Source organism: Micropterus dolomieu, linkage group LG06 (genome assembly GCF_021292245.1).
Source record: "Micropterus dolomieu isolate WLL.071019.BEF.003 ecotype Adirondacks linkage group LG06, ASM2129224v1, whole genome shotgun sequence".
Classification (NCBI taxonomy): Eukaryota; Metazoa; Chordata; class Actinopteri; order Centrarchiformes; family Centrarchidae; genus Micropterus; species Micropterus dolomieu.
In genome coordinates, this window is record NC_060155.1 from 14,116,574 (window position 1) to 14,141,879 (window position 25,306).

The 25,306-nt window shown below is 40.8% G+C and overlaps 1 protein-coding gene across 1 annotated transcript in view; it reads left to right on the plus strand.

The window, feature by feature from the left end:
* cdh2 (cadherin 2, type 1, N-cadherin (neuronal)) overlaps positions 1-25,306 on the plus strand; it is a 59,994-nt gene that overhangs the window by 23,221 nt on the left and 11,467 nt on the right. Inside the window, exons 3-12 of the mRNA XM_046051417.1 lie at positions 11,433-11,653; positions 14,850-15,017; positions 16,014-16,169; positions 17,565-17,709; positions 18,030-18,202; positions 20,367-20,504; positions 20,985-21,170; positions 21,909-22,162; positions 22,920-23,062; positions 24,118-24,351. Of these exons, the coding sequence (XP_045907373.1) occupies positions 11,433-11,653; positions 14,850-15,017; positions 16,014-16,169; positions 17,565-17,709; positions 18,030-18,202; positions 20,367-20,504; positions 20,985-21,170; positions 21,909-22,162; positions 22,920-23,062; positions 24,118-24,351 (1,818 nt within the window). The remainder of the gene's footprint in view (positions 1-11,432; positions 11,654-14,849; positions 15,018-16,013; positions 16,170-17,564; positions 17,710-18,029; positions 18,203-20,366; positions 20,505-20,984; positions 21,171-21,908; positions 22,163-22,919; positions 23,063-24,117; positions 24,352-25,306) is intronic.

The following is a 25,306-nucleotide window of genomic DNA, read 5'->3' on the forward strand; positions in this document are numbered from 1 at the left end:
AGAAATAGAAAGATGTGTCTCTCTTACAAATTGATGCCGCATTTAGCGTCAGAGGCTGAACTTCTGCATTAAAGACAAAATCAGTAACAGGGTCTCAATAATGGCTCCGCATTGTGAACGAACATAGCAGCTTTCCATCCAACTCTCTAGCAAACATTTCAAGTTCTCAAAGTCTTAAAATCTGGCCACAATTGCGAAGAAAAGCTTTTAAATGGATTTCTTTGTCGACTGCAAGTATACAGTGTTGTCATCAGTTTGAAAATATTTTTAATCCAGATGCAGACATTAATTGCTTTGCACAGATGGATGTTATACCACCATGCGTCCATAGAATAACCGGCCTCCTCTCTCTCTCCCACTCAGTTGATGTCTTTTGAGCTCAAAGTATGTGTGGGGGGAGGGTCAAGCAGGTCGAAGTAGGTTAGTAACGAGATGCATTCGGCGCGTCAGTTGGGGCTTGATATCTCCAGGAACCAGCACATTACAAAGGGATAAGCCCGGCTGACACATTAAGACAGCGTTTGTAAATTCATACAAATGCATGCTTTCCTCCCTGTTTGCTTTCTTCGACTGGAGCAGCACATAACAAGCTGTCATGCGTTTGAAAAGCTGTGTATGTGTTGAATGTGAAAGCTTTTCAGGGGAACATTGGGCTTGTCTTTAATCTTCCCGCTGTGTGTATTTTTCGTCTTTTTCTTTAAGCACGGGCTAATTGTGTTTCAAGCAGAATTTGACACGTATTGAATCGAACGTGCAATGGCAAATGCGCACACCCTGTGTATTGGCAGCTGCCCTAATCCCTCTCTTTGAACAAGCTTCTTTTTCCTTGTTGTCATTGTTTTGAGCTTGGATTTATTTATTTATTTATTTTTATTACATTGTCTCTCCTCCCCAACCTTTTAGAGGAGGAAGGTTTCTAAAACCCAGTGACTCTTCAGCCTTGTTTTTTCCCCCCACATGTTGGTTTGTTTTGCTCTTATGAAGGGGTTTAGAGAGAGAGAGAGAGAGAGAGAGAGAGAGAGAGAGAGAGAGAGAGAGTGTCTCGTGATGTGTGGCATAGAGCAAGTGAGTAACAGGATAATGGTTGTTAACTGTATAGGTCTGCCCACCACAATGACTCATTTACTTTGTTTAGCTTGAAAAAGAAGCATTTATCATGGCCTCTTCAGCATAAGTGTTTTTTTCCCTGTTTGTTCTCCTTTATATTTTTTGCTTTGGAATTTAAAATTCATTTCTTATTCCGTCCCTCTAGGAATATTTAACTACATAAATGTACATGTGTACAATTTACAGAGGTTGGAGAGAATATACACTTTTGAGTGTGTGCAAATGACTCATTAAATAAATTTTCCACACTTGGAGATAGACAGCCCGTATCTTACAGTATAATGGTCTTCTCCAGAGGCTGTCAGCGTCATTTTCCTGTGTCTGCCGTTTCCTAGCCAAAGAGGATTCACATGGCTTCTCCTCGTCTCTCCCCGTACCCCAACTTCTCCAAAGGAAAAAAAGCAGAAAAGCAGGAATAACATTAGCTTTGTTCTCAAAAACTCAGCATGAACTTGTGACGCTGCTACACATGACATAATGCCCCCCAGAACTGCTCTCAGATCCCCATGTATTTATCTACAGCTTTTATTTTACATCTCATACTGTAGCATCACATCCTTCCTTGTCTTTTCTTTTTACAGACACTCTGTTCTATAAAAATCCCCCCCCTTTTTTGCATCTGGCTCAAATTGCTGCGCTGTTCTGTTTTGAGCACACAGAAGGATAAAGGAAAACTGTATGTGTGTGAGTGTGTGCTCGCACACATCCAACATGTGCATGTTAAAAAGAATTGGTGGCAGGGAGTGAACAGAAACGGCATGTTTGTCTGTGTGGTTAGATTTGTAATTGGACGCAGTGGACCGCATCAGTCTTTACCTGAGCTAGTCATTTGCATGGGTTTGATTGACAACAAGCTATGCAAAGCAGGCACGAGTGTTATTCTCTATGACGGTAGAGAAAATGCAGAAAACCCTGCCTTTTTCATAGCTATCACTTTCTTGTTAAGTAGTATTAAATCATTACTGCTAAGAAAATGGTTGAAATTGAATTTCCATAAAGGCATATCAACTCTACATAGTCATGGTCCATCTGCTGGGGTGTTTGACTTTATTTTGGCAGATTAGATCTCACCTTAAGTCGAACATAGTAGGAGGTTTCTATAAATTTGCCAAATTCATCAAACTTAATGTACTCATAACAGTCCACCTTAACAAGTGCACCATAGCTGAAAAGAGGAATATTAAGGAGGAATCAATCAAGAACAGACTAAAGGAAAAACAAAACGGACCCACACGCACAGAGCCGTTAAAGAGAAGTTGCTCTCCTATGTCACCTTGTTGTTATTTTTTTCCTACATATAGTTCTAATATAGAGGATGTGTTTTTTCTCACCCATTGTAATAGACGGCCTTGACTTTTAGTGACTTGTGAATGTGTGAATATGACTCACTAATAGATGGTGGGAAATGCATGTAAATTGGGATATCATTCATATTACTCAGCTACATTTCCCTGAATATCATGTGATGTCCTTGCCAGTGTGATTGTTCTGGCTGGTCTTTCATGTGGCTCATTCAGCTCCATGTTATGAAAGTTTAAATGTGTTTAAATATGTTTTGAATATAATGAGGCGCTCAAGATAGTTACATTTATTACTAGACTGAAAGCGCAATACTGAAATTATTGACCATGCGCTGCTATAAAGCAATGCGTGGGGTATTTCACATATGAATACAAGGCGCCCACCCCTGTCACGCATAATGATTATTATTTATGGTGGCTGGATCTGCCTCCTTTCAGCATGAAATGAACTCTATATCAAGTAATGACATAGGAGGTTAAACAATTTGTCTGAATTTAATCACATCCGAATAAACTACTGTGTTAATTTTATAAAAATTGATAACGGACAAATGGCTTCCTCAGGGGTCGATCTCCCGGGGAATGGCTTTGTCTTCTTTAACATTAATTTCCACAACCTTCGTCCAGAGCAAATCAGAGTTTTAATGAACTCTTTGGTTTGCCTGTATCTTAGAACATATCCAATGTGAAATGGGATGTATACAAAGATGTATGTATGTATGACTGTATGTATGACTGTATTTAAGACCAAATTCTTACTTCTGAATTCACTTGACATTACCATTTCACTATCGTACAACAAAACACAAATCAAGCATTTCATTCATTTTCTATGTGTGTTTTTTAATTTTCCAAATTGAAGTAATAAAAGTGACCTATTGATCATCCCAATGGTGATACTACACCTAATATGTTGTTGTCAAATATTTAACTGCTTCAGAAAGGCAGCTGTTATAGGTTGGTAGTTTTATGCTTTACAAAAATTTTTTTTTTATTTACAAAAAGTGTTTTATCTTCTCAAACCATTCCAGAAGCATTATTCATTCATCAGCTGCCCATCCATATGCCAAAATGTGGCTAAAAACACAGCTTTCGTTTGTTACTCATTCACTGCACAAACGACAAATTTGTGAGCCGTCAGGATTTGATTGATACAACATTGTTTCCACCCTTTACTAAAACATGCAATGTGCACAAACTGGTGCATTTGTGTCTTCAACCACAGAGACCCAAATTGTGTGTTTTCTGCATGTCTACTCTCTTTCTGAAAGTGAGTATTGTTGCACAACGTATAAGTCATTGTTAATATAATTTCCATAAATATGCTCTGACTGTTAAGATGCGAGAGATACTGTGCCGATGCTGAGCCACAGCATTGGCTAGCAGACAATGCTATGTACAATAGTTTGATAATATTTACTACAGCTAGAGACAGTGAAGCTGGAGCCTATAGCTTATCTATCTTACATCTACTAAAATTATTAGTTTTTTCTTGGTTAAAGCAGAATAACACATTGACATCATTGCGTAAGTCACCTATTCTGTATCTTTTTTAACCCAAAGCCCTGGTTAATGATTGTCCCACTGATTGGTACAGTTCTGTCCGGAGATATATTTCTGTGTTTCTTCCCTAAGCAACAAATCAGAGACAGGATCCTCTCCGCCGCTGTGATTAAAAAGTCTTAAAAGACCCAGTGAACATGCCAGCAGAGGTTACCTCATCACTGGTCACTGCCTCATTCTTTGTCTCTTTGATTTTTATGATTGTATTTTGACAGAAATGATCAAGCGGAAGAACAAAATAGTTTCGAGTCTGTGCTTTTAAGATCAAAAGGACCTAATAATGTCACATTACAGGTTGCACCTAGTCAGTTTTAGTGCCAGGCCCTCGTGATAAGCCTCTTCAGAAAATATCAGCTCAGCTTAGAATCAGAGGCATGCGGGCTCATAGTGATCAGCTGATGTAGCCATTGCTTTGCTTGGCTTTTAAAGTCTTTTGGACTTTTTATGAACACTATCCTTCCAAATATTTTTAAGAAAAATTAACCTGTATACCCTCAGCTCTTTCATCTAATTCAAGCATGTTCTTAATTCTCTCTCTTTCTCTGTGCATAATACTTGAGCTCTTTCTCAAAGTAGCATCTTTGTTTTCGTCACAGTGGATGCATAATAAATGAAAGCAATCAATACCCGATGTTTAATATTTATGGTTATTTCTCACCCGAAGCGAGACAGAGAGATGAGTTAACGCCCTGTCCAGTTGAAAATGCCTGAGACGCAGCAGCGCTGTAACAGCACCATCGCACAACAAAGATGGATGCACGGTTCAGTGGAGCGTCCCCTAAATGTGTATAACTGCGGTGTATGGTCACCTCTGTAATACAGAAACAATAAAAAGTGATACATGTGGACACCTAAAATGGATTATTATTCACAGTCTGATTTCTAAAAGACATCTCGGTGTCTAAACCTGCCTCTGGCCTTCAACCTCACACAGATTGCTTTATTTTACCCCTACCTGCTTTTGTTCTCCATCCCTTTCTCCTCCCCTCCGTTAATCATTAAAGCCATTGTAGATGGAACAAAGTGACCAATGCTAGCCATTATAAGGTGGATTAGGGTATAAAGAGCAATTAAAAACCTGTGACCTTTTATGAGAGGACGGAAGGAGGTTAAAGAATAGCTGTTATGGTTGTGTTCGACCGGTCATTTCATAGAACGGATTTACAGCTGAGAGATTCTGCCAGCCTGGTGTGGTAGACTGTAGACTTAGGTCACATTTACCTAACACTTAGCCCTATCATAGTATTTAGCAATTATAAGTTTTATTCTTCAAAAAGTCAAATCAGTCAATTATATCCCTTTGCCGTGAAGGGGGAAAAGACAATGAAACGTACTGGAAGCTTTATATAAGTTTTTATAATTTTTGTTGTTTGATTTATCAACATTAATGTGATGCTTTTCATAATGAGCTTCACCTGTGAGCATTCGCAGGGGTGACAGATGTTCTGAAAGACAGCAAGAAAACGTTAAGCGTTTGACGTCCTGGTAACGTGGTCAGTTCAATACCCCACTAAACCCTCTGTATCAAACAGCTCGTCTCAATAACTCGCAGAAAAAAATCCCAGTAGCTATGCGCTGATAACTGCAGAAGGATGTAGCTTAGCCTTATCAGCTCTTGGCTCCAGTGACACAGTAATCCACACAATGCTCAGCTGTCATTGTACTAGAAAACACAGAATCATTTCATTTACCCTACAAAGCCCTGAGAATAATTGTGATGTCCCCCTGCGATTCCCCTTCATTACTAACCCAATGAAATTGCTAATTTTCAAAGGCCAAACATTACTTATTCAAAAGAGGCCAACTGTCATCATGCATTTTTGTCTTTACAGAGAAACCTGTTTTGTCACTGGAATAAGGGGCTAAAACTCAGCAGGTATCTACTGAGCATATAGCCTAGTTGATGTGTAGGCAGGCACAGACAGGGGAGAGGATAATGGGAGTTTCCTTAAGGCTAATCGCTGCTGAGACACAACAGAGAACCTTTTGTATCCAACAGGAGCAATGTGATAAAAATGCAAGTGTTAAAAGAAAAGAGAGAACATGTCAAAACAAATGAAAATTGTTTCCCTTTCCTAAGGGCCAGTTTGTTAGATTAAGGGATCTTATGAATCTCGGCAAGCTCAGACGTCCATGCCACTTTAATTTCTCAATGTGTATGTGGGTGTATGTGAAAAGGGAAGGTAGTATCAGTATGTTTTTTTGAGGGCCTCTTCATAAACCTCTAATTGAGGCAGCAGTTTTAGGAAGGAAAAATAGCTCCAACAATATGCATAAACTACACAAACCAAGTGTTGGGGGAATGGTCACTGCTATCAAGCTAGGAAAATTAGGCAGCTGCTTGTTAAATGTTCTTATGCTCTGCAATTCCTGCAATATGCAATTCCTCTTTAGTTTTCTTAATTAGTAGAGACGCTGAACAGAGTACAAACACTGCATGTTTTTTTCATGCAAATCTCTTACATATTTTAGGCCCAGCTATAAATGCATGGAATGCTTTATGCGTTTGAAGTGCAGTGCATTAGTAAAACGCCTTCAAGGGCTTAGTCTGGCAATAGGCAGTATCATCATACCCAGATCCAAGCTTCAGCTTCAAACTGTTTACTTTCTCTGAAGAATAGCCTATTTTCTGGAAACAGAAATATACCTCAGTCTCATCTCTGCATCTCATCTTCTTTAAATAAATGGAAATTTAGAAATGTCTTGGTAGTGCTGGTTGGTTTTCTTAAAAAGTATTGATGATGCTTTCACAACCCCAGATTTATTGGCTTAATTCTTCAAATTATGCATTTAAATATGCATAGTTTATACATTTGTAGAAAAATATAAATGAATCTTTACTGATTGCATCAAATCAGAGGGCTGAAAACTGAAAATTTATTTTCCATAGTAAGACATACTTATACTTACATACATACATACATACATACATACATTTTAAGCATCTGGAAATAGCCATAAGCGTGAAGAATAGGATGCGCAAAACAAAGCTGTACAATGGCGTTTATTTACGCACCAACCTTGAAGCTGTAGAATATGCATTCATAATAATGGCATTAAAAAAAGTATAGTGTGCGAGACAAAATAATATATGCATGTACTATTAGGCAGAGCAAGCAGCCATCTTAGCTTAAAAAGGCATTAGCCTATGGTGCTTTTAGCAGTTTGTGGAATAATTGAGCAATTACAGAATATGCTGTGAAGGATATTTTTGTGGTTGGGCACAAAGTCTATATACTGTTCGAGAACGTTGACCTTAATTTGGCACGTTCTCCCCAATTTTGGACTGGATTAGAATTTGGTATCACAGCAGTTTGAATTGAGGTACCAGAGTGCGAGCTCCACTGGGGCTTAACAGGATCTTATAAACAGTGGCGCTGGCATGGACGTCTCACACAGCACATTCAGTTGGAGCCTCTGCTTCATATTGCATTGTCTCATCGTCAGTGCAGGCCACTGTACTAAACCTGGTCACATTCACTTGTGAATAATGCATTTTGTCAGGAGTGTCATACCATTTTGCCAGGGTTGGGTGGAGGGTGGGGGGAGTTTGCCACTGGGGTAATTTGTCTGTGTCTGCATTTATCCACAGCTACTGATGAAACACCTATACTGAGTATTTCTCAACTGTCAGTGACCTCACTTCCCAGAAATGAATAATGGTATATTGGGATGATCTCACATGAGAGGTTTCAGTCTTGTCACATTTGCAGCACATTAGAGGGACTTTCAGCCTGCTCACTTGCAGCCAGTGTATTTGGCAGGCAGGCATAGAAGCTGAGATTGTGGAACATTTTCTTTGCCTCTGTGCAGTCACGGAGCGCACATTCCATGTTCCAAATTAAATGTATCTCTCTTTGCCTCTCCCTATCTCTCTCTAACTGTTTGTGTCTGTCTGAGTTAGAGTTATCACGTGATGGAGCAGACAATAGAGAGGCACTCTGGCGCTACGGAGAGGTTAGCCGGGGGTTTTGTGTTGCTTGTCAGTGAGGGGGGGCATCGAAGCTGTGAATAGGATCATTGAGTCAGAGGTAATTTTGGGCCCCGGTGCAGGGCATTAGTTGGCCAGGTCTTTCTGCTGACAAGCCCGTTTCTCCCCCTCTCTCTCCCCTCTTTTTTTAACCCCCAACCCCCAGTCCCCCTCTGCTGCATCGGCATTTCTATCCAAACCAAAGGCCTTTATTGCTGTGCCCATGACAACATGTCTGATAGGGCGTGGCAGCCAAGATCTCTTTTAGCCTTGTACCTTGGGGAGCCAATACATCTAGATATGGTTAAGTTGCAGCTGCTAGAGTTTAAGCAGCGCTACACTACACATTGCTGTGGTTTTATAAGCCACCAGAGTATGTCTGGTAAATGAATAGACAATACTGGACATTCTCATTCATTATCATTGGAAGTGGTTGTGCCTGCTGGGAGTTTGTGTAGTGATTGCCTTGGGGGCTGACTGGTGAAGGGCCTCTCAGAGGTGTCCTGATGGCCAAATTTCAGACAATGTTAACAAGAGGCTTGGGCTAAAATAACTCACAGGGGGAACGGTGCTGTCAAGTGCACTGCTACACACTTTCACAAAAATGTACAGTCAAAAGTGTCAATAGGACAGAACATGGAAACACGTAGGATGCACCTTGCATGCATTTAGCAATGGTTTAAAGTGAGTTAGTAACATTTTAAGTAACAAACTAGCTGAGCCAGGTTGACATCTACAGTCTATAAATTACTTTTTAAAGGTCAGACAAGTCCATGCTAAATATAAGGGGAATGGAAGTGGCCAAAGTAGTACTGCTAGAAGAATGCAGTAGTAGCCTAAAACATCTGACAATACCTTTAAATCATTAACTAGTTCGCCAAACTCAGACATGCAGGTGACATTTTGTTCCCCCTGTAACTAATTTATATAATCGTTTTTAATTATGATTTTCATTATCAATTAATCTGCCGTTTATTTTCCCTAATTATTTAAAATGTGGTCTTTAAAAACAACAGAAAATTTTGAAAAATGACCACCACAATTTTCTAGAACTGAAATTGATGTCTTTAATTGTTTGTTTTAGAGTCTATACAAAGATATTTAATGTACAGTGATATAAAACAAGAGAAAATCAGCAAGTTTTCTTATTTAAGAAGTTGCAACCATCAAATGCTTTTTGTTTCCAAAAATGGCGTAAATTATTCATTTAGCAAAAGTGATTGATCATAATTGTTTCAGCTCTACATATATTTGCTGAATAACATTATATGTTAGTAGCACCTCAATCAGAATGGTGTGAGTGAGACTTTACCCACCTCCAAGTGAGATTCTTAAATCTATGGACTGTCTTCTGCTGTATTGTGAGTTATTTTGACAGTCCCTTACTCTGTATTCTACCTCTGTCTGAGTATCTGCTGACTTGGGCTGGCTGGTGATTGCCTGAAGGCTTTGAGTTTACAGGCGGCTGGCTTTAAGGCAAAATCTTCAGAAAGAGAAGGTCATCTATCTGATGTCAGCTCTGCCAGGTTCAAAGAGAAAAAAAACTAATTGGTCAAGGGTAATTTAACAAAGGCAGCCAGGAAGGAGATGGTCAATATCAAGTGTATTCCAGTATAGAAGAAAGATCATCATCTTCTATCTTCATTATTGGAAGTGCTGGCTCTCCTGCAGTGCTATTTCACCTTGTGTGCTGTTAAGCAATATTTAGATGAACTGCAATGCTTCAGGTAAAAAAAGTCCAGTTGGCAGTGTTGTTTTCTTGTTTTGTCACAGTTTAAATCTTTTAGCACGAGCTGTAATAGAATGCAGCACATGGTCCTTGCAGAACATTTGTTCTCCCTGTTTGGGTTTTGATAAAGTAGAGCAAGATTGCAGTTTTATTTATCAGAATGAATACATTGTGATTACACTGCCTGTCAATTTCCAAGCTTTCATTAGGCGACCTCACATATTTGATTCCCTCTCTCTCTTTCTCTTTCTCTCTGTCACTTGCATTCTGCTTCTCACATTTGAAAACATGCTAGTTTGAATAGGACGTTCACTGGCTCTGTTTTTTTTGTTTGTTTTTTTTTTTTTAGCCCCATTCACGTTTCAGTAATAGTTTTTCTTTTCTAAAGAAGATATGCCTTCCCTGCTGCTGTGTTGCTTTCAGCCATTTTGCCTTTAGCTGCTCAGTAAGAAAACAGGTACATCTTTGTCAGTGTTGGAACCAAGAGCATCTACCTGAAAACATGCCTTGTCTGTTGTTACAGGCAGCAGAAAAGTGTTAAATCACCCATGTCATCACTGAAAGATGTATTACCAGTTGGCTGTGGTGCACTTTAGGACAATTGCACATTTTGGGCCTGCGGGTTAATATTATAACTTCCTTTAGACCCTGAACTGATCTCCTGCATCCTCTCCCCAAGCCCAGAGGAACTCAATGTGCTCGGAGTGCAGATGATACTCTGAAGACATCAGTGGGTCCCCAAGGTAGCAGCACAAAGGAAGATTAGGCACCCTCCTTCAAGGCTTTTGTTAAGTAATTCCACATCTCCTTTAATAATTCAAAGCGGCATCAGCAGAACCTCCACACAAACGATATAGGGTAACATTGTGATCTCAGTGGCCTAGAGGAATTTTTATCTTTCCCTTTATGCTGTTTTTTTGTGCTATAAACATGAGGGGGGCCTTCCAGGAAAACATATCCACACAAAAGGATCACACAATGAAGCTCTTAGGTGTCGAGGGGTGTGTGTGTTTGTGTGTGTGTGTGTGTACATGTAGGAGCTACGCAGTCTTCGCTGTACTGTCACTCACTTGTAACATGAACTGGTGTTGTACCACTGCCACTGAGGCACCAGTGGGACTCGAGCCCCCATGAGCCACCTGTCTGCAGTGTATGAGTGTGTGTGTGTGTGTGTGTGTGTGTGTGTGTGTGTGAGGTTTTGGTTTGTTTTGTGTGTAAACATGCTGATGAAATAAACATCACATGCAGTTGCCTCCATCTCTTGAGGAGCTGAGATCGGTAGTCATCCGCAGAAAGCACCCCTGTATGTCATGGAGGACAAAGCTAGCAGGCGATGGCCTTAGCTGGAAATAAAATAAGATGTCTCCGGCAGAATTATACATGTTCATGCATGCTGTGTATATATTTTCACAGCGGGGCATTTAGACAGTCTAATTTACACACCAGGTTTTAAATGTAATGTTTTGGATTTGGGGGCTCTTCTTTAATAGCCTGCCCTTAAGGGGAAGACTTCCCTTTTTTCTTCAGTTTTCTCTCCCTCCATCTCTCTCCTCCACTGAACCTGTTTTGAGCAATACCTTTGGGGCACATCTTGAAGTGAATAATGTATGAGCGAGAAGAAGAATCAGAAAACCTTTGTGGACCTTCTGTCTGTGTGTCTGTCTAACACCTCCTTTGACTCTATTCTTTTCTAGGTTTCTCTCTCACTGTTGCGCTAATTGTTTTACTTTAAATTTAATATTTCTGTTTCTATCTCTTGCAGTGAGGTTTGTTGGCTGTGGCCGAGGTGGTGTGGTGCGCTTTGAATGCAGTAACCCAGCTGACTTCCGGATAGAGGCCGACGGAGTAGTTTATGCTGCCAGGAGTATCCAGCACCTTACGCTTCCTGCATCACCATTGCTGATCAAGGCCAGTGACACCACCACTCAGCAGCAATGGGTTACCCAAGTCAGACTGACGCCCTCCACAGACTCCAGCCAGCAGGTGAATATACCTTAACCACTTCCATAACAGTTCAAACGTATTTGTCGATTGTCTGCCTGATGTTACTGCCGTAGAAAGGTGGAATGATCAATTCTCCCCTCACATCTGATAACGTACGCTTATTAGGCACACTGCACATTCACAGATGGCTAGTTCTCTAAATTGTAGCAGGTGTTCCGAAAGACTGGATGGATGCTTGCTAATTAAAACTTAATGTGTCAATTTACTAGGAGCACAAACATATACTCAACACGGTCAGTGGGTAGCAAGAGCAGATGCAAAATAGCTCCTCATAAAGTTGATTTCAGTGAACATGGCTTGTGATTGTGAGGTTATTGCCTTATCATCCAAAAGTGGACACACCCCTTTTAGGCGCTTTGGAAGACAGGAAGCATCTGTCTGTGCTGTGGAGTGTGGCTCTTAACTGTTCCGCTGGACATGTTGTGCAGTCATCTGCAATTACTTAGAATGACCATGTGCTCATATGTCAACATTGTCGTTGGCTGAGGATCACAGGAAGTGCACAAAAAAAGCACTGCACATGTCCTATCGGTTTGCTTTGTAACCAGGAAATGAAAAGAAGCTCCGAAGCCTGTTATTGTTGAGGTTTTAACTTCTTTGCCAGTGGATTATGTGATCCTGCTCAATTAGATAATATCTGTTGCTTTAAACTTACAGGAGTGATGCTACAGGCACACACACACACACACACACACACACACACACACACACACACACACACACACACACACACACACACACACACACACACACACACACACACACACACACACACACACACACACACACACAGGCTATTCTCTATGCTGCTCCTCTCTATCCTGACCCAACCTGTAGGGTTATACGTGAGCGCTTATGTGCATTTGTTAGTAATAATTGCTGTAAGATCTTAGATCAATTAGCCTTCTGGTGTCTTAATGAACACCCATAAATCAAATAATCGTGTTTGTTTAACAAAGACCAAATGTGTGGGGGGTTTTTTGCCCTGGAAACCACTTATGCAAATGGCCACAAGTGACCATTTCTAAATGTGCCGCACATCAGATAATTTCAGGAAAGGCGGCATATTTTATGTGGCGCAGATTAAAAGTTAATACCGACAGTTATGTGTAGTTACTGTCAGTTTTGCAGGCACAGTGGTCTGCTGAAATTAAAATTGTAGCCAATAATGATTTCATGGCTTTCCAAAACACCATCGTTAGCCACTGACACTCATTTACCAGAGGGACTCTTGCAGGTATGTGATTTTAATGATACCATCAGTCACGGTTGTCTGTTGGTCAAAGGCAAATGCACACTCGTCCCCAACAAGTAAACATAGACTTTGAGCAATTTGTTTTTTTTAGTTTTTTAAAGAAAAGTCTGAACCTCACATTGGCTATACATGTGTATACTAATTATCAGCAGCCACATTCTGATCTGTGTTTGTAGAGGGCTCTTGGGTTTGCCCTGATTTGTCCGTAATGAAATCAGGGGATTGACTTTCCCATATCTTGCTCGTGTATGAGGTCACAAGCGGTTGTGTTCCCCACAGCATAATTATTGTCATGAATCATCATGCATCTCTTAATCACATCAGCGATTACATTTTTTTATTAATCCATGAATGCGGCAGCTTGGGGAAACATTTTAATCAATGACAACCAAACAATATCCTCATTAACATGAGAGTGTGTTCGGCCTCTCCACCTCTTATTAGAAGCTCAGTTCCACCACAGTCCGTGAGGAGAAAACCTTTCAGCATCTGAAAGAGAGAATTTCTCTAAAAGGGCAAATACACACACGCCTAATCCTCCCCACACACTCACAGCAACACTCAGGCCATCACTCAGCCTAACGCTCCCCTGGACTCTGAAGTAGACTTCCTAGTCAGAAGATGGAGGGGGTTCAGAGAGTGTAGATGGGTGCAGACCTCCAGCGCACCAGAGAGAGATGCATGTTGGGCTAAACAAACCCATCATGCCATTCATCATTCCAGACACAGGTTGCAAATAATTACTGCTCTCACTCGTGCCTATTTTAATAGGGTAATAGATATTTCTGAAGCAGGCTCCTTCTCTAGCTGTCCTCTTGCTTCTCTGCATTTCCACTGTGTGAAAGCAGTGTAATCGGATTTCAAACATGATTAGTGGAAGCTCTCCGACAGCTCCCCAGATGTTAGAGGAGGGGCAGCGTTGGATATGGGTCATGCTATAAGGTGGCAAAGGGGTAATTAATTTCTGTTTGCATAGGACACTTTGTAGTAGTTCGTAGGACTTGACTACCTCACAGCCAACGAACATTCAAATAATTACAGGCAACAGTAGGGAAGATACTTCAAGGGATGTGACAGTTCCACTGAAATCCAAGCTATCATTCATTGACATTGACACATTTTACATATTGTTTTTCTGTTTTCCTTCCTGCCTTGTTTTGTTCAAGGTTATTTTAACTTTCTCTGGCACTACTTCAGTCTCCTCAGTCTCTGGAGCAGCATAGGCAATTTGAGCCATCTGTGTGTTTAGTGTCTGGCTTGCAGGTACCATCCTCCTTTGTTTCAAATCTCATTCATTACAGGCGAGGGAGGATGGCAGATCCATTATGGAAGCTGGTCTGTCTGTGTGGGTGCATTTTATCAGGACATAAGAAGAGGTCTGCCATTTAAAGCAAACCAGCGCTGGCGGCGTGCGGCTGCTGCAGTTGCCACACCAAAGCGTTTCAAGCATATCATCACATATTTGTGCTGTAGATATTTTAAGCTACAAAGAAAGTCATAAAATAATGGACTGTTTGATTAAGGACACATTTTGATAAGTTATTAAATGGAATTTGAAAGAGTGTATTGGGTTTTGCATAAAGTGGCAGTTTCCTTTTATCACCACATCAATTTCCTTTTGTATAACCAAAAGGGAATGGTTATTGGTCAGCCTGCAATACCACTCTTTGCATTAAGGTGTCATATCAGTTTGTGGGTCAGCATGTGCTGCTGTGGATGAACCATGAATGTCTGTACAAAATTTCATGGCAATCCATCCAATAATTGTTGTGATATTCTGTGAAGGACCAATCAACTGACCAGCTTTGCCATCGGTAGAGCCATGCCGCTAGCATAGCTAAAATGCATGTACTCACATTTTACTGCATTACTGATACTATCACTGGCCAGCTCTTGAACAAAATAATTTCCTTTTCACAGGTGCAGGAAGTGGTTGTCCCTCCAGTCATGTCTAAGGATTTGAAGGAAATAGTGTTTCCATTGCGAAACACAGACAGCCAGCTCAAACGCATGAAGAGAGACTGGGTCATCCCCCCAATCAATGTCCCTGAGAACTCTCGAGGCCCATTCCCACAAGAGCTTGTCCGGGTAACGTAGCTCACCCAAGCACACACACCAATCTCATAGCTTCAAAGAAAGTGCTTTTTGCTTGATATGACATCCTTGTAGGTACCAGTTGCCCTGAGCTCCTGCTCAGAGGGTCACAGACATGAGACATATGCCTTCAGCAAAATGCTTCATATTTACAGCACTTTGCTAAAGGTCAGGGCCCTTTTTTCTGCTGTATTATTTACCATTATTTATTTCCAATCCAAAGTGCTCACCAACACAATTGTTCCTCGGTTGCCTGTTGAGATATTGTACTCCTTTTATCATGGCTCAAGGACACACACGGCCCAATTCATTTGCTTCAATTCTCTTGTCAGGGCTGGGTGTGGGTGGCTGACAGAGGAGAAGCAATACTCAAGACAGCTAAGAAGTAGATCCTTTTTCAGCATATTAAGCTGACTTCCTTACCGAGTGTTAAGTCCTGTACATGCTATTTGTATGTATTATATTTAATCCGGCCATATTAGAAGGGATGTTTCTGGGCTTTAGTGGTTGATATTAGGATGAAGAAATACTCTGTTTGCTCAGCATGGATCCAGGGTGTGGGAATAGAGGGTCTCGGCTTACATGGCAAACAGGATAGACAGCCCAGCCAAGACAGAACTTCAATACCACACAGACACACCACACACACTTTTTATGCACTCTTTTGCTTGCTCAGCAATCTATTTTTAAACTAATACTGTGATTGGTGCTGAAATGTCAATAAGTCAGTCAATATACAGGATGTTTTATAGCAATTTTAATAAATAATTTAATAACAAAGATTGTATGGATATAGCTTTCTTTTCAAATGTGGGACTTTCTGATTTTCTGTGTTTCTTATTTTAAGAAACTGAATACTTTTGGATATGACTATAAAAATGATCTGGTGATGAGCATTGAAATTTGTTCAACCTCAAAGATCTGCCATATAAGTCACAGTATAGTTTGCATTGTTTCAAAGCTTTCATTGACATAACTTTTCACCCACAGATCCGTTCAGACCACGACAAAAACCGCTCCCTCAGATACAGTGTGACAGGCCCTGGTGCTGACCAGCCCCCCACAGGCATCTTCATCATCGACCCAATCTCTGGAGAGCTATCTGTCAACAAGCCCCTGGATCGAGAGCATATCCCCAACTTCCATGTAATCAGACACAGTAGTTTATAACAAATAATGTCTTTAACAATATCCTTACTGTTTTCAAATGGTGTCTCCAGCCTGCTTTACCAAGGGAAATGTTTTCTCTCCGGTGGTCCTGTACATTCCTGCCAACTGGCATGTGCTCAGCAGTCATGCTTAGCCTTAACAGTCTTCTCAGACTCAATGAAGACTGGGGTCTCCCAGGAAATCTGACTTATCCGTCTGAGAATTTAAAGGATTTAATGTGATGTTTTTGAGTGAATTGAGTGTGTGTTAGATGCATTACGATAACCTCCGTCTCCCTCAGAGCTGCTTTATTCATTAGTGGTTCTCCCATTACATTGCAGTGGTCTTTAAATTATATAGCTTAGTGTTTAGTGCTATTTATTTATGTGCTTTAACACAAACTGGTACACACCAAGCAAGGTTGCAGTTAAAAGAAATGACAGACTTCAACATATTCATCTACTAGAGTCTACTTGCGTGATCTTTGAAGGTCACGAAAGGCTTCAACAGCAAAATACCTTCATAGATGTCCATACTTTTTAATTTTTAATTTAAGCTTTATGTGACCTCTAAACTGTAGAGAAATAAGGAAGCAGCTCAGCAGTGTTTTAGTTCAGGATGCCACTGATGTGTGAGTTTGCCAATTATCCTCCATTGTCTGTAATTTCTACTATTACTTTTAACATATGCAATCAACAGTGTAACGTACAGTATAATACATTGATTAATTTACACTTGAACTAGACTGCAAGGTATTACATGCAAAGGTTTATGATGTACATCGTTCATAGCCTATAGATTTTTAAGATGTACTGTATTACCTATATTTATTCTGGAGCGTGAATGGGTGGGATCAAAATATAGATGCATCAGTGAATTGAAGGTTAGGCCTTGCAGTTGTGTGTATGCAGGAAAGATGCACTTGAACTGCAAAACAAATGCAGTTAGTTGTGTTCATAAAAAATAACCTGTGCTGACCCTGTGTAAGCAACAGTACTGAATACGGCCAGATTGTTTCTGTTTAGGCCATAAAAATGCAGCAGAAATGTTTGTGTTTTTGTCCACTCTGGCAATTGTCTGACAAAATGTAATCACTTAGTTCTCTTTTGCCCTGCCCATGTTAGAGAAAGTTGGGGGGGGGGGGGTATTTTTTTTTATATAAAAACAGCATTGTTCTCTTGGTCACGCTGGGGTGAATATAGATGATTTTCGCAACGGTTTGCTGTTCTGCATACAGTAAAAGATTTTCAGTGATGGTAAGTGGGGTTAATTAACACAGCAGTTCAATGCATGACATTGAGTGAGAGGTTTGCCCAATACATTGTTTGCACAGTTAAGAATTGTCTTTGCTTGAACAGTTCTACAGTCCAGATGTGTTTGTGTTTCCCCTAGCTGAGAGCTCATGCAGTGGACCTGAACGGCAACCAGGTAGAAAACCCTATTGACATTGTGATCAATGTGATCGACATGAACGACAACAGACCCGAGTTCACTCATCAGATCTGGAACGGCACTGTTCCAGAGGGTTCCAAGCCAGGTAATGTAGCACCTAAAGCCAGGCACAGCATCACACCGTATGAGCAACCGATCGGCTGTAGTCTGAGCCTCCAGCTTCACATGGTGCTGGAGTGTTAGCAGATCAAAGAGCATTGATGGTATTCCTGGGGTGGGCACTTTGTTAACTTTGCTTCTGCTGTATTAAAGCGATCCATGTTTTTTAAGATCACAAGAAAGCATTGGATGTCCATATTACAAAGCTATAGATCTAGCATCTAGTTGTTTGATTAGCAATAAAAAAATAAATTGAGAGGTGACATAACAGTATTTGAATTTTGTCTTTGTCTTTCTATCCTATAGGAACATTTGTTATGACAGTAACATCTATTGACAAAGATGACCCCAAAACGGCGAATGGGATGCTGCGTTACAAGATCCTGTCTCAGAATCCCGAGAGTCCGACCTCCAATATGTTCACCATCAACAATAAAACAGGAGGCATCATTACGGTGGCAGCAGGCCTGGACAGAGAGGTGTTTAACATGTCTTCTTTCATTCTGTCTTCTTTCTCTTAAAAGTATTAGTTTTGGCATTTAAGTAGGGATGTTCTGAAATGAAAATTCTTGGCCAAAGCCAAAACCGAATATAATGAAAACAATTTTCATTTATTTTGCCTTTTTTTACCATTACATAAATTAAATAGTCAAAATGTGCTTTTTACTCAGTGTTTCCCACAGGATTTGCAGAGACTATGGGGGTGAGTCCAAGGCATGAGAGGGTCCGGTAAAGCAAATTACATGTGTCCATTTACTTTTAATGGACACATGTAATATGTTTTGTACTTTCTGTGAATATAATCCAATTAATCTTATTTCCATCCTGCATAGATACCTTATTTTGAAAACAGGACGTTGTCACATGTGTATCCTCGCGCTAAATTCATCAAGTCCGACCCAATTTGATAAATAATGTTGTAAGTGGTTCTCATATCGCGTAACATGAAAACTTCACAGCCTCTCTTCAGGTAAGACTCTCATACTGCAGCACGGACAGGATTAAGTCGCTAACCTGCCTGTCAGCTCGCTCTGGTCCGTTTCAGTTACCATAAAGGCTTGAATATGTGTGCACTCCAAATTTAGGTGCGGCTAGCTTAATCGCCTTCTCAAAAACGAGTGACAGAAACACTCAAAGCGGGTCAGACCATTTGTTGCCTTTTCTAAGAAGTCAGCCACAGATGGAGTGGATGTGCTAGCAGACAATTCAGCAGAACAGCAGCGATTTTTGCGTCTTTCTCTGACAATTTAAAATGCTTCCACACTGCCGACATGTCAACATAATTGTTTGGTACAATTTATTCGGTCTTTGACGTATTAGGCCGAACACTGAAAGTGCTTTTTTTGCTATTTTTAGCAGATTAATTTTGGTGGTGCATCCCTACATTTAAGTGAGACTTTCATTAGCAAGGTCATCAATTATATTTATACATTTGTGTCTTGTATTTGCCGCCTGTTGTAGATGTATGTAACAACACATCCATTTTCCATGTTAAATAAATGGGCTGTACATTTTTTAACTATGATGACAAAACGCAGCTTGAGTATATTTGCTAATATCCAGAATGTCTGAGAACTAATGAGCCAAAGTGAATTTAGCTGATTATAAACTAAATGAGGAAGTAGAAATGGACTTTGCTGTTTCACACTTATTTACTCTTACAAGGAGGCCTTGTGCATCACTGAGCAGCTAAATGTTTCTCTTCCTTCATTCCCCCCTTCTCAGTCTTTCTTTACTCGCATTTTCTTCCTCTCTCTTTTCCCCGTGCTGTGAATGTTACCACTCTTCATTTAATTAGATTGTGTGGCTGTTTGAGAAAATAAATGAAATAATATAGAATTGGAGCCAGTTGGTGCAATTCTAGCGAGGGCAATCTGGCTAGGTGGCTGCTCAATCACTTTGGCCCTGGGGCCGCCGTTTTATGTCCGCCATTTGCCACCATGAAAGTAATTTGCCCGACTCTCATTACCTAGCAACTGGTCCGTCACCTGAGTGGCTTTTAATGTGAAAAGAGTCATTTGTTAGCTTCATGATGGTGTACATAGAGGTGCAACTATTACAAATGCACTTGCAAACACACATTGCCCATAGAGAATGAATCAGATTTATATAAAAAGCCACCATTAGTCATTATAATTAAGACACTAGTCAGTTCATATTTGTTTCATTGTAGCTGACCACATTAATACAGATGTGCACTTAGTTACCAGCTTATTAGGGACACTTCTTCTATCGCGATCTAGAACAATAGTCTAGATATAAATTCTAATCCTAAATAATTCAAGTCAAAATATTTTAGTTGACAGTTTGTCAGAGGTGTGGATTCAACTCTCTGGTCACCTTGGAGGCTGCTGTTAGTGGTAGTGTTGTGTTGAACTGCATTAAATTTAATGTTTTTTTCTACTCTTTTGTCCTCACTTACATACATGAGGGGCAGAATATTGGATAACATCACCCCTAACTACATTCTGAAAAATAGCCATAGAGGTAAAGATAGGGAAGTAACATTAGAATTATTACTGGAGTATTTTATTAAATTACGCAGGTTTATCTAATGAACTGACAATTCAGTGGTTACAGAATTAGTTAAATTGTTCAAAGATCAAAGAATTGTGTTTTAATCCTGCTATTGCTTCCTTCCAGAAAGTGCCTCAGTACACGCTGATCATCCAGGCCACTGACATGGAGGGCAACCCGATGTACGGCCTCTCCAACACCGCCACTGCTGTCATCAGAGTCACTGACGTTAATGACAATCCGCCAGAGTTCACTTCTGACACGGTAAGAAATGAATACATATCTGAGACATCAACACGGCAATCCTAGCAAAAGGGAAGCACCACAAGGACCCCCATTTCACTCCAATGTGGATATATGTGCTCAACCGTCAGTTCTGCTCACTTACCTAGTTCTGCTTGCCCAGCACTTCCGAAGCCATACAGATATACAAGTAGCCAGCCATGCATGAAGTGTTATATCCCCCTCCAAATGTTGACACATGCAACTGCGGGGATGTCTGCCTGAGTGAAAGAGGCACTTACTGTGCTCGCGAATCACTGAAATTTGTAATGCTACTGTTGTGCTATCAGGGGAGGACAGGGAATGTGATGACCATGACCACATGATAAGTTACCTTAGATGTCTATTTACCCAAGATTGGTCCTGCTGTGCTGTGGGAGGCTGGGCTCGGTGTATTTTCTGCTGCCACAGCAGTATCACTAACAGCTCGCTGTTCTGTGCGTTCATGGTTTATTCATGCAGTTTTCCGGCGAGGTGCCTGAAAACCGTGTGAATGTCATTGTGGCCAACCTGACGGTGACTGACAAGGACCAGCCCAACACGCCAGCCTGGAATGCTGTCTACAAAATCACCGGGGGCGACCCCACTGGCAGGTTCTCTGTGCCCACTGATCCGACCACTAACGAGGGCCTGGTAACGGTCGTCAAGGTAAGGCCTCCTCCTCAAACTCCACCCCTATAAACCCTCAGAGATGCATAGTAGATGTATGCATGCTACATTGCATGCTACCTGGCATTTAGAATATTCTGTGAGTTTACAACATACAGTGAATTTGATAGAATTGAAGATGTCTTGAATCTTATGTTGCTCCCTGTTAACGAAGAGAGAAAGGTAATAATCCAACTGTCCAGTTCAGGTGTTTGAAGAATAGAAGCATTTTGTGGAAAGCAACCTATATGAGAAGAGTACTGATAACTCTGAAGATCACTGCAGCAGATGTGTCACATAATATTACAATTTTATTTTACAATAAATTTACTGACAATGAGTAGAATGGTAAAAGAGCTGTGCTACTAGCTTGAATCAAGTGTAAATTCAAATCCGTAATACATAAAAAAATAAAATAAAAATACATGTAGAACAAAATTTTAAACACGTTTCAAATGAAATTGGTTGGTTGCACAACTCTTACGCCAGCTCTCTTGCTGTTGTGTATCCTTCAACTGACCACAAAAGGATACAGTCTCTATCTCATCTCACTGTGCATTGTGAGCTTTCACAATGAGATTTTTCAGGCAGAGGAAGAAAAAGCTTTTATTCGTTGGGTTGCTCTCTCACCAGTTTCACATTACCAAAAGTGTAATGTGATTTCCTTTTGTTTATTTTTTTTCCCCGCATCTTGATATGTGACTCACGCTCCATGTACTTTCTCCCACTGTTTTCCAGCCTATTGACTATGAAATCAGTAGGACGTATGTGCTGACAGTGGAAGCGAGGAACGAGGTTCCCCTGGCCAGAGGCATCCACTCTCCTCGTCAATCCACTGCCACTGTCTCCATCAAAGTGATAGATGTCAACGAGAGTCCCTACTTCGAGCCCAACCCCAAACTTATTAAACTGGAGGAGGGAATGTTGCCGGAGTCAACGCTGACCACATTCACTGCACAGGACCCTGATCGCTTCATGCAGCAAAGCATCAGGTAGATTTTACAGTGAAACGGAAAAGGAGGAGGCATTCAAAAGACTTCCTCCAGGGTGTAAAGTTAAATTAATTTCCTAGAATGTCTGTTTTCCTTTAAACATCCAGCACAGCTGTTTAAATCATATGTTTTAAATAATTGGCAACAACCGAAATGAGGTTGCTGGTAGGTTTATGACTGAAACAGGACTGTGAAACAGGAGTGACACGATGGGTTAAGATGACTCTCCACACTGGCCACATTCGTCATCATTCCTGCTCAAATAACACTATGCAGCCAGCATGTCTCTATCCCATTCTTGTTGAACAAGCCCTATTTCTTTTTTCCTTTTTATCATCAGATGCCATGCCTCACAGCTGTTTGGCTGTGCACGAGTTTATTTGCTTGAAAAAACTCCATGTGAAATAAGCTAGTTTTGTAATTCCACGGTTTGTCCTACAAATGAGTTTGAGCTACAGATAACAAGCCAGTTTGTTCTCCCTTGTGAGGCTGTTCTCAAAAGTTGGATTCATTATGTAAAATGGATGACGTCTAAAAAATGTATTCTGTGTAAGCAAAGAAAAACTGAGCATTTTTAGAATAAAGAGATGCCGAACTGAAAATTGATACTAAGTTCACTTTCCAAAATTGAACCTTTTAAACGTTCCAAACTTTAAAAAATAACTTGCAGATAACCCCTGGCTTGAAATTCAGCTTAAAGTGAACAGTAAGGATTATGAATCATTTGTAAACCTCTTTCCCTCCTCCCTTCCCTCAGATACTCCAAACTCTCAGATCCAGCTAACTGGCTAAGGATTGACCCGAACACCGGCCGTATCACAACAATTGCCATTTTGGACCGAGAGTCGCCCTTTGTGAAGAACAGTTTGTACAATGCAACATTCCTGGCTTCTGACAGCGGTATGTAACCATTCAAGTGGTACTGCAGTAGCCAAAAATACCTTGTTGAGCCCCTGTGATGCACCGGTTACATGGCCTAGGTGTTTTAGCCAGGCTGTTACACAAGCACTCTGTTCCAGTGCATTATTGTTAGAGCATTCAGGAGGAGATAATGCTGCCTTTTCAAAAGGAAGCCCAGCGGAAGTCTAATGTAGCCTACCTCTCAAAGGTCAATCTTCCACCCAGCATCATTTTGACTACCTCTGTGATGTTTTTCACCTGAATCCAGTGAACAAATGCACCAAATCTGGTGGAGAGAAAAAAAATCTCAGTTAAAGCAACAAAGACTTCCTCCGTGCTTGAAGGTCAACCTTGAACCGGGCACTTGGCATGTTTGGAGTGCTGACCACCTTAGTTTAAGGTTAATGTGCTAGCAATCCCTAGAGCCATCCAGCATGTGGATATATTCACCTCTTCCCTGCACTGGGGAGGATTTACCTCTGTTCAGGTTTACCCTGTTCTGCAGAGCATAGCTTAGGCCAATAGGCTTAAAAACTCTACCAATAAAGAGGTTTCTCAGCATTAATGGGTCAGGATTGGATGACTAGCTCCTTTGAGCGTGGCCTGAATGGTAAAAAAGCCTCTTAGCTGAGTGAATACATAGAGGAGCCTGAGAGGAGCGACAGTGGGCTCTGTTTGTCTGCTTTAGTATTCCCATCCCGTGTCCTTCGTCAGGAAGACGTTCTTCAAGCACACACACGTACACACTACCCAAATCTTCTGGTATCTCCCTCTTTCTGTCTACCTCCTCTCTTGAGATTAGATTCTCAGATCAGTATGCAGTTTGGATGGGTCCTCTACCACTAGAGTAAATAGCTGTTTAGAGTGTCTTATTATAGCATGAGACCCAAAGAATAAACTCCATACTTTACTTTTCACTGTCTACTGCATAAAGATTGCAAAATGAGAGCTGGCCTTTCAATAGTATATATTCCTATCCATATGTAAATTTGTAACCATCCCTTTTCCCATAAATATGTATGTGCTGAGTGTGTGTCATTTAATGACCCATGCAGGTGTTCCTCCAGCAAGTGGCACAGGCACTCTCCAGATCTACCTGCTGGATATCAACGACAACGCTCCCAAGGTGTTCCCCCAGGAGGCAGAGATATGTGAAAAGCCAGAGCCAAACGCCATCAACATCACTGCACTTGATGGAGACCTGAACCCCAACGCTGGCCCGTTTGCCTTTGAGTTAGCCCACCGGCCCTCTGATGTAAGGAGAAACTGGACCATCACCCGAATCAGCGGTAAGACACAGAACACATACCAGTAACCCTAGTTGGACTCTTCAGGTGCACTCAGTAGCGAAACGCGTTGTTCACAGTAAAGTCATCTCAGTGTGCGGTGGCTTGTTTTTGATTTTTCATTGCTAAATCCTGCGATCTTCCTGCACCTGACTGTTGTTGCTGTGTGTGGGGTATTTCTTGTTTGGTCCATGTAGGCATTGTTACATTTAAATAAAATGCAATGTATAGAGGAATTCTTGCTATAGCTAATTTGCAGTGCTTGTCCCTGGTTAGGCTTTTAAAGGAATCCTAGAAGACTCACAATAAAACAGACATAGACTAACAACCACTATAAACAGTAATAAAATCAACAATGACTAAAAACAACAATTAAGGACAACAAAAGGGAAAGAAAATATGTATGCTATATAAACCCATGTATTTCAGTGTTTAAATCAGTTTTATGTTCAATAATAAACTAATAATCTAATAAGATGATCCTTTTCATTATTTTTCAATTAGTGGCATTAAAAAAATTAGAACGAAAAGAAAACCCTGTGATGTATATCTCTATCGAGAGAGAGAGAGAGAGATGTCTATGAAGATTCTCAGTCATCCAGGTCATAGTTATCCAACGAAGGTTAAAATGAAGGGCAACTGGACTTGGTTGAAGATACTGGAAGACGTTTCGTCCCGGATAAGGGACGTTCTGGCCAAAGGATTAAACTTTGCCATTACACCACAGCAACTACCGATAGTAGACCTCATCACAGCCACAGAATCAGCCATTAGGAAAAACAAATTAACAGAAACAGAAGCAGAACAGCTCAGACTAAAGGTATCTGCAGCCCTTTCTAATGCGAAGGCCCCCCCTTCCAACCTCACCATCCAAGAAAGGAAGGCTGTGACATCTCTGAGCAAGGATCAAAACATCACTATCCTACCTGCTGACAAAGGAAGATGCACGGTAGTACTT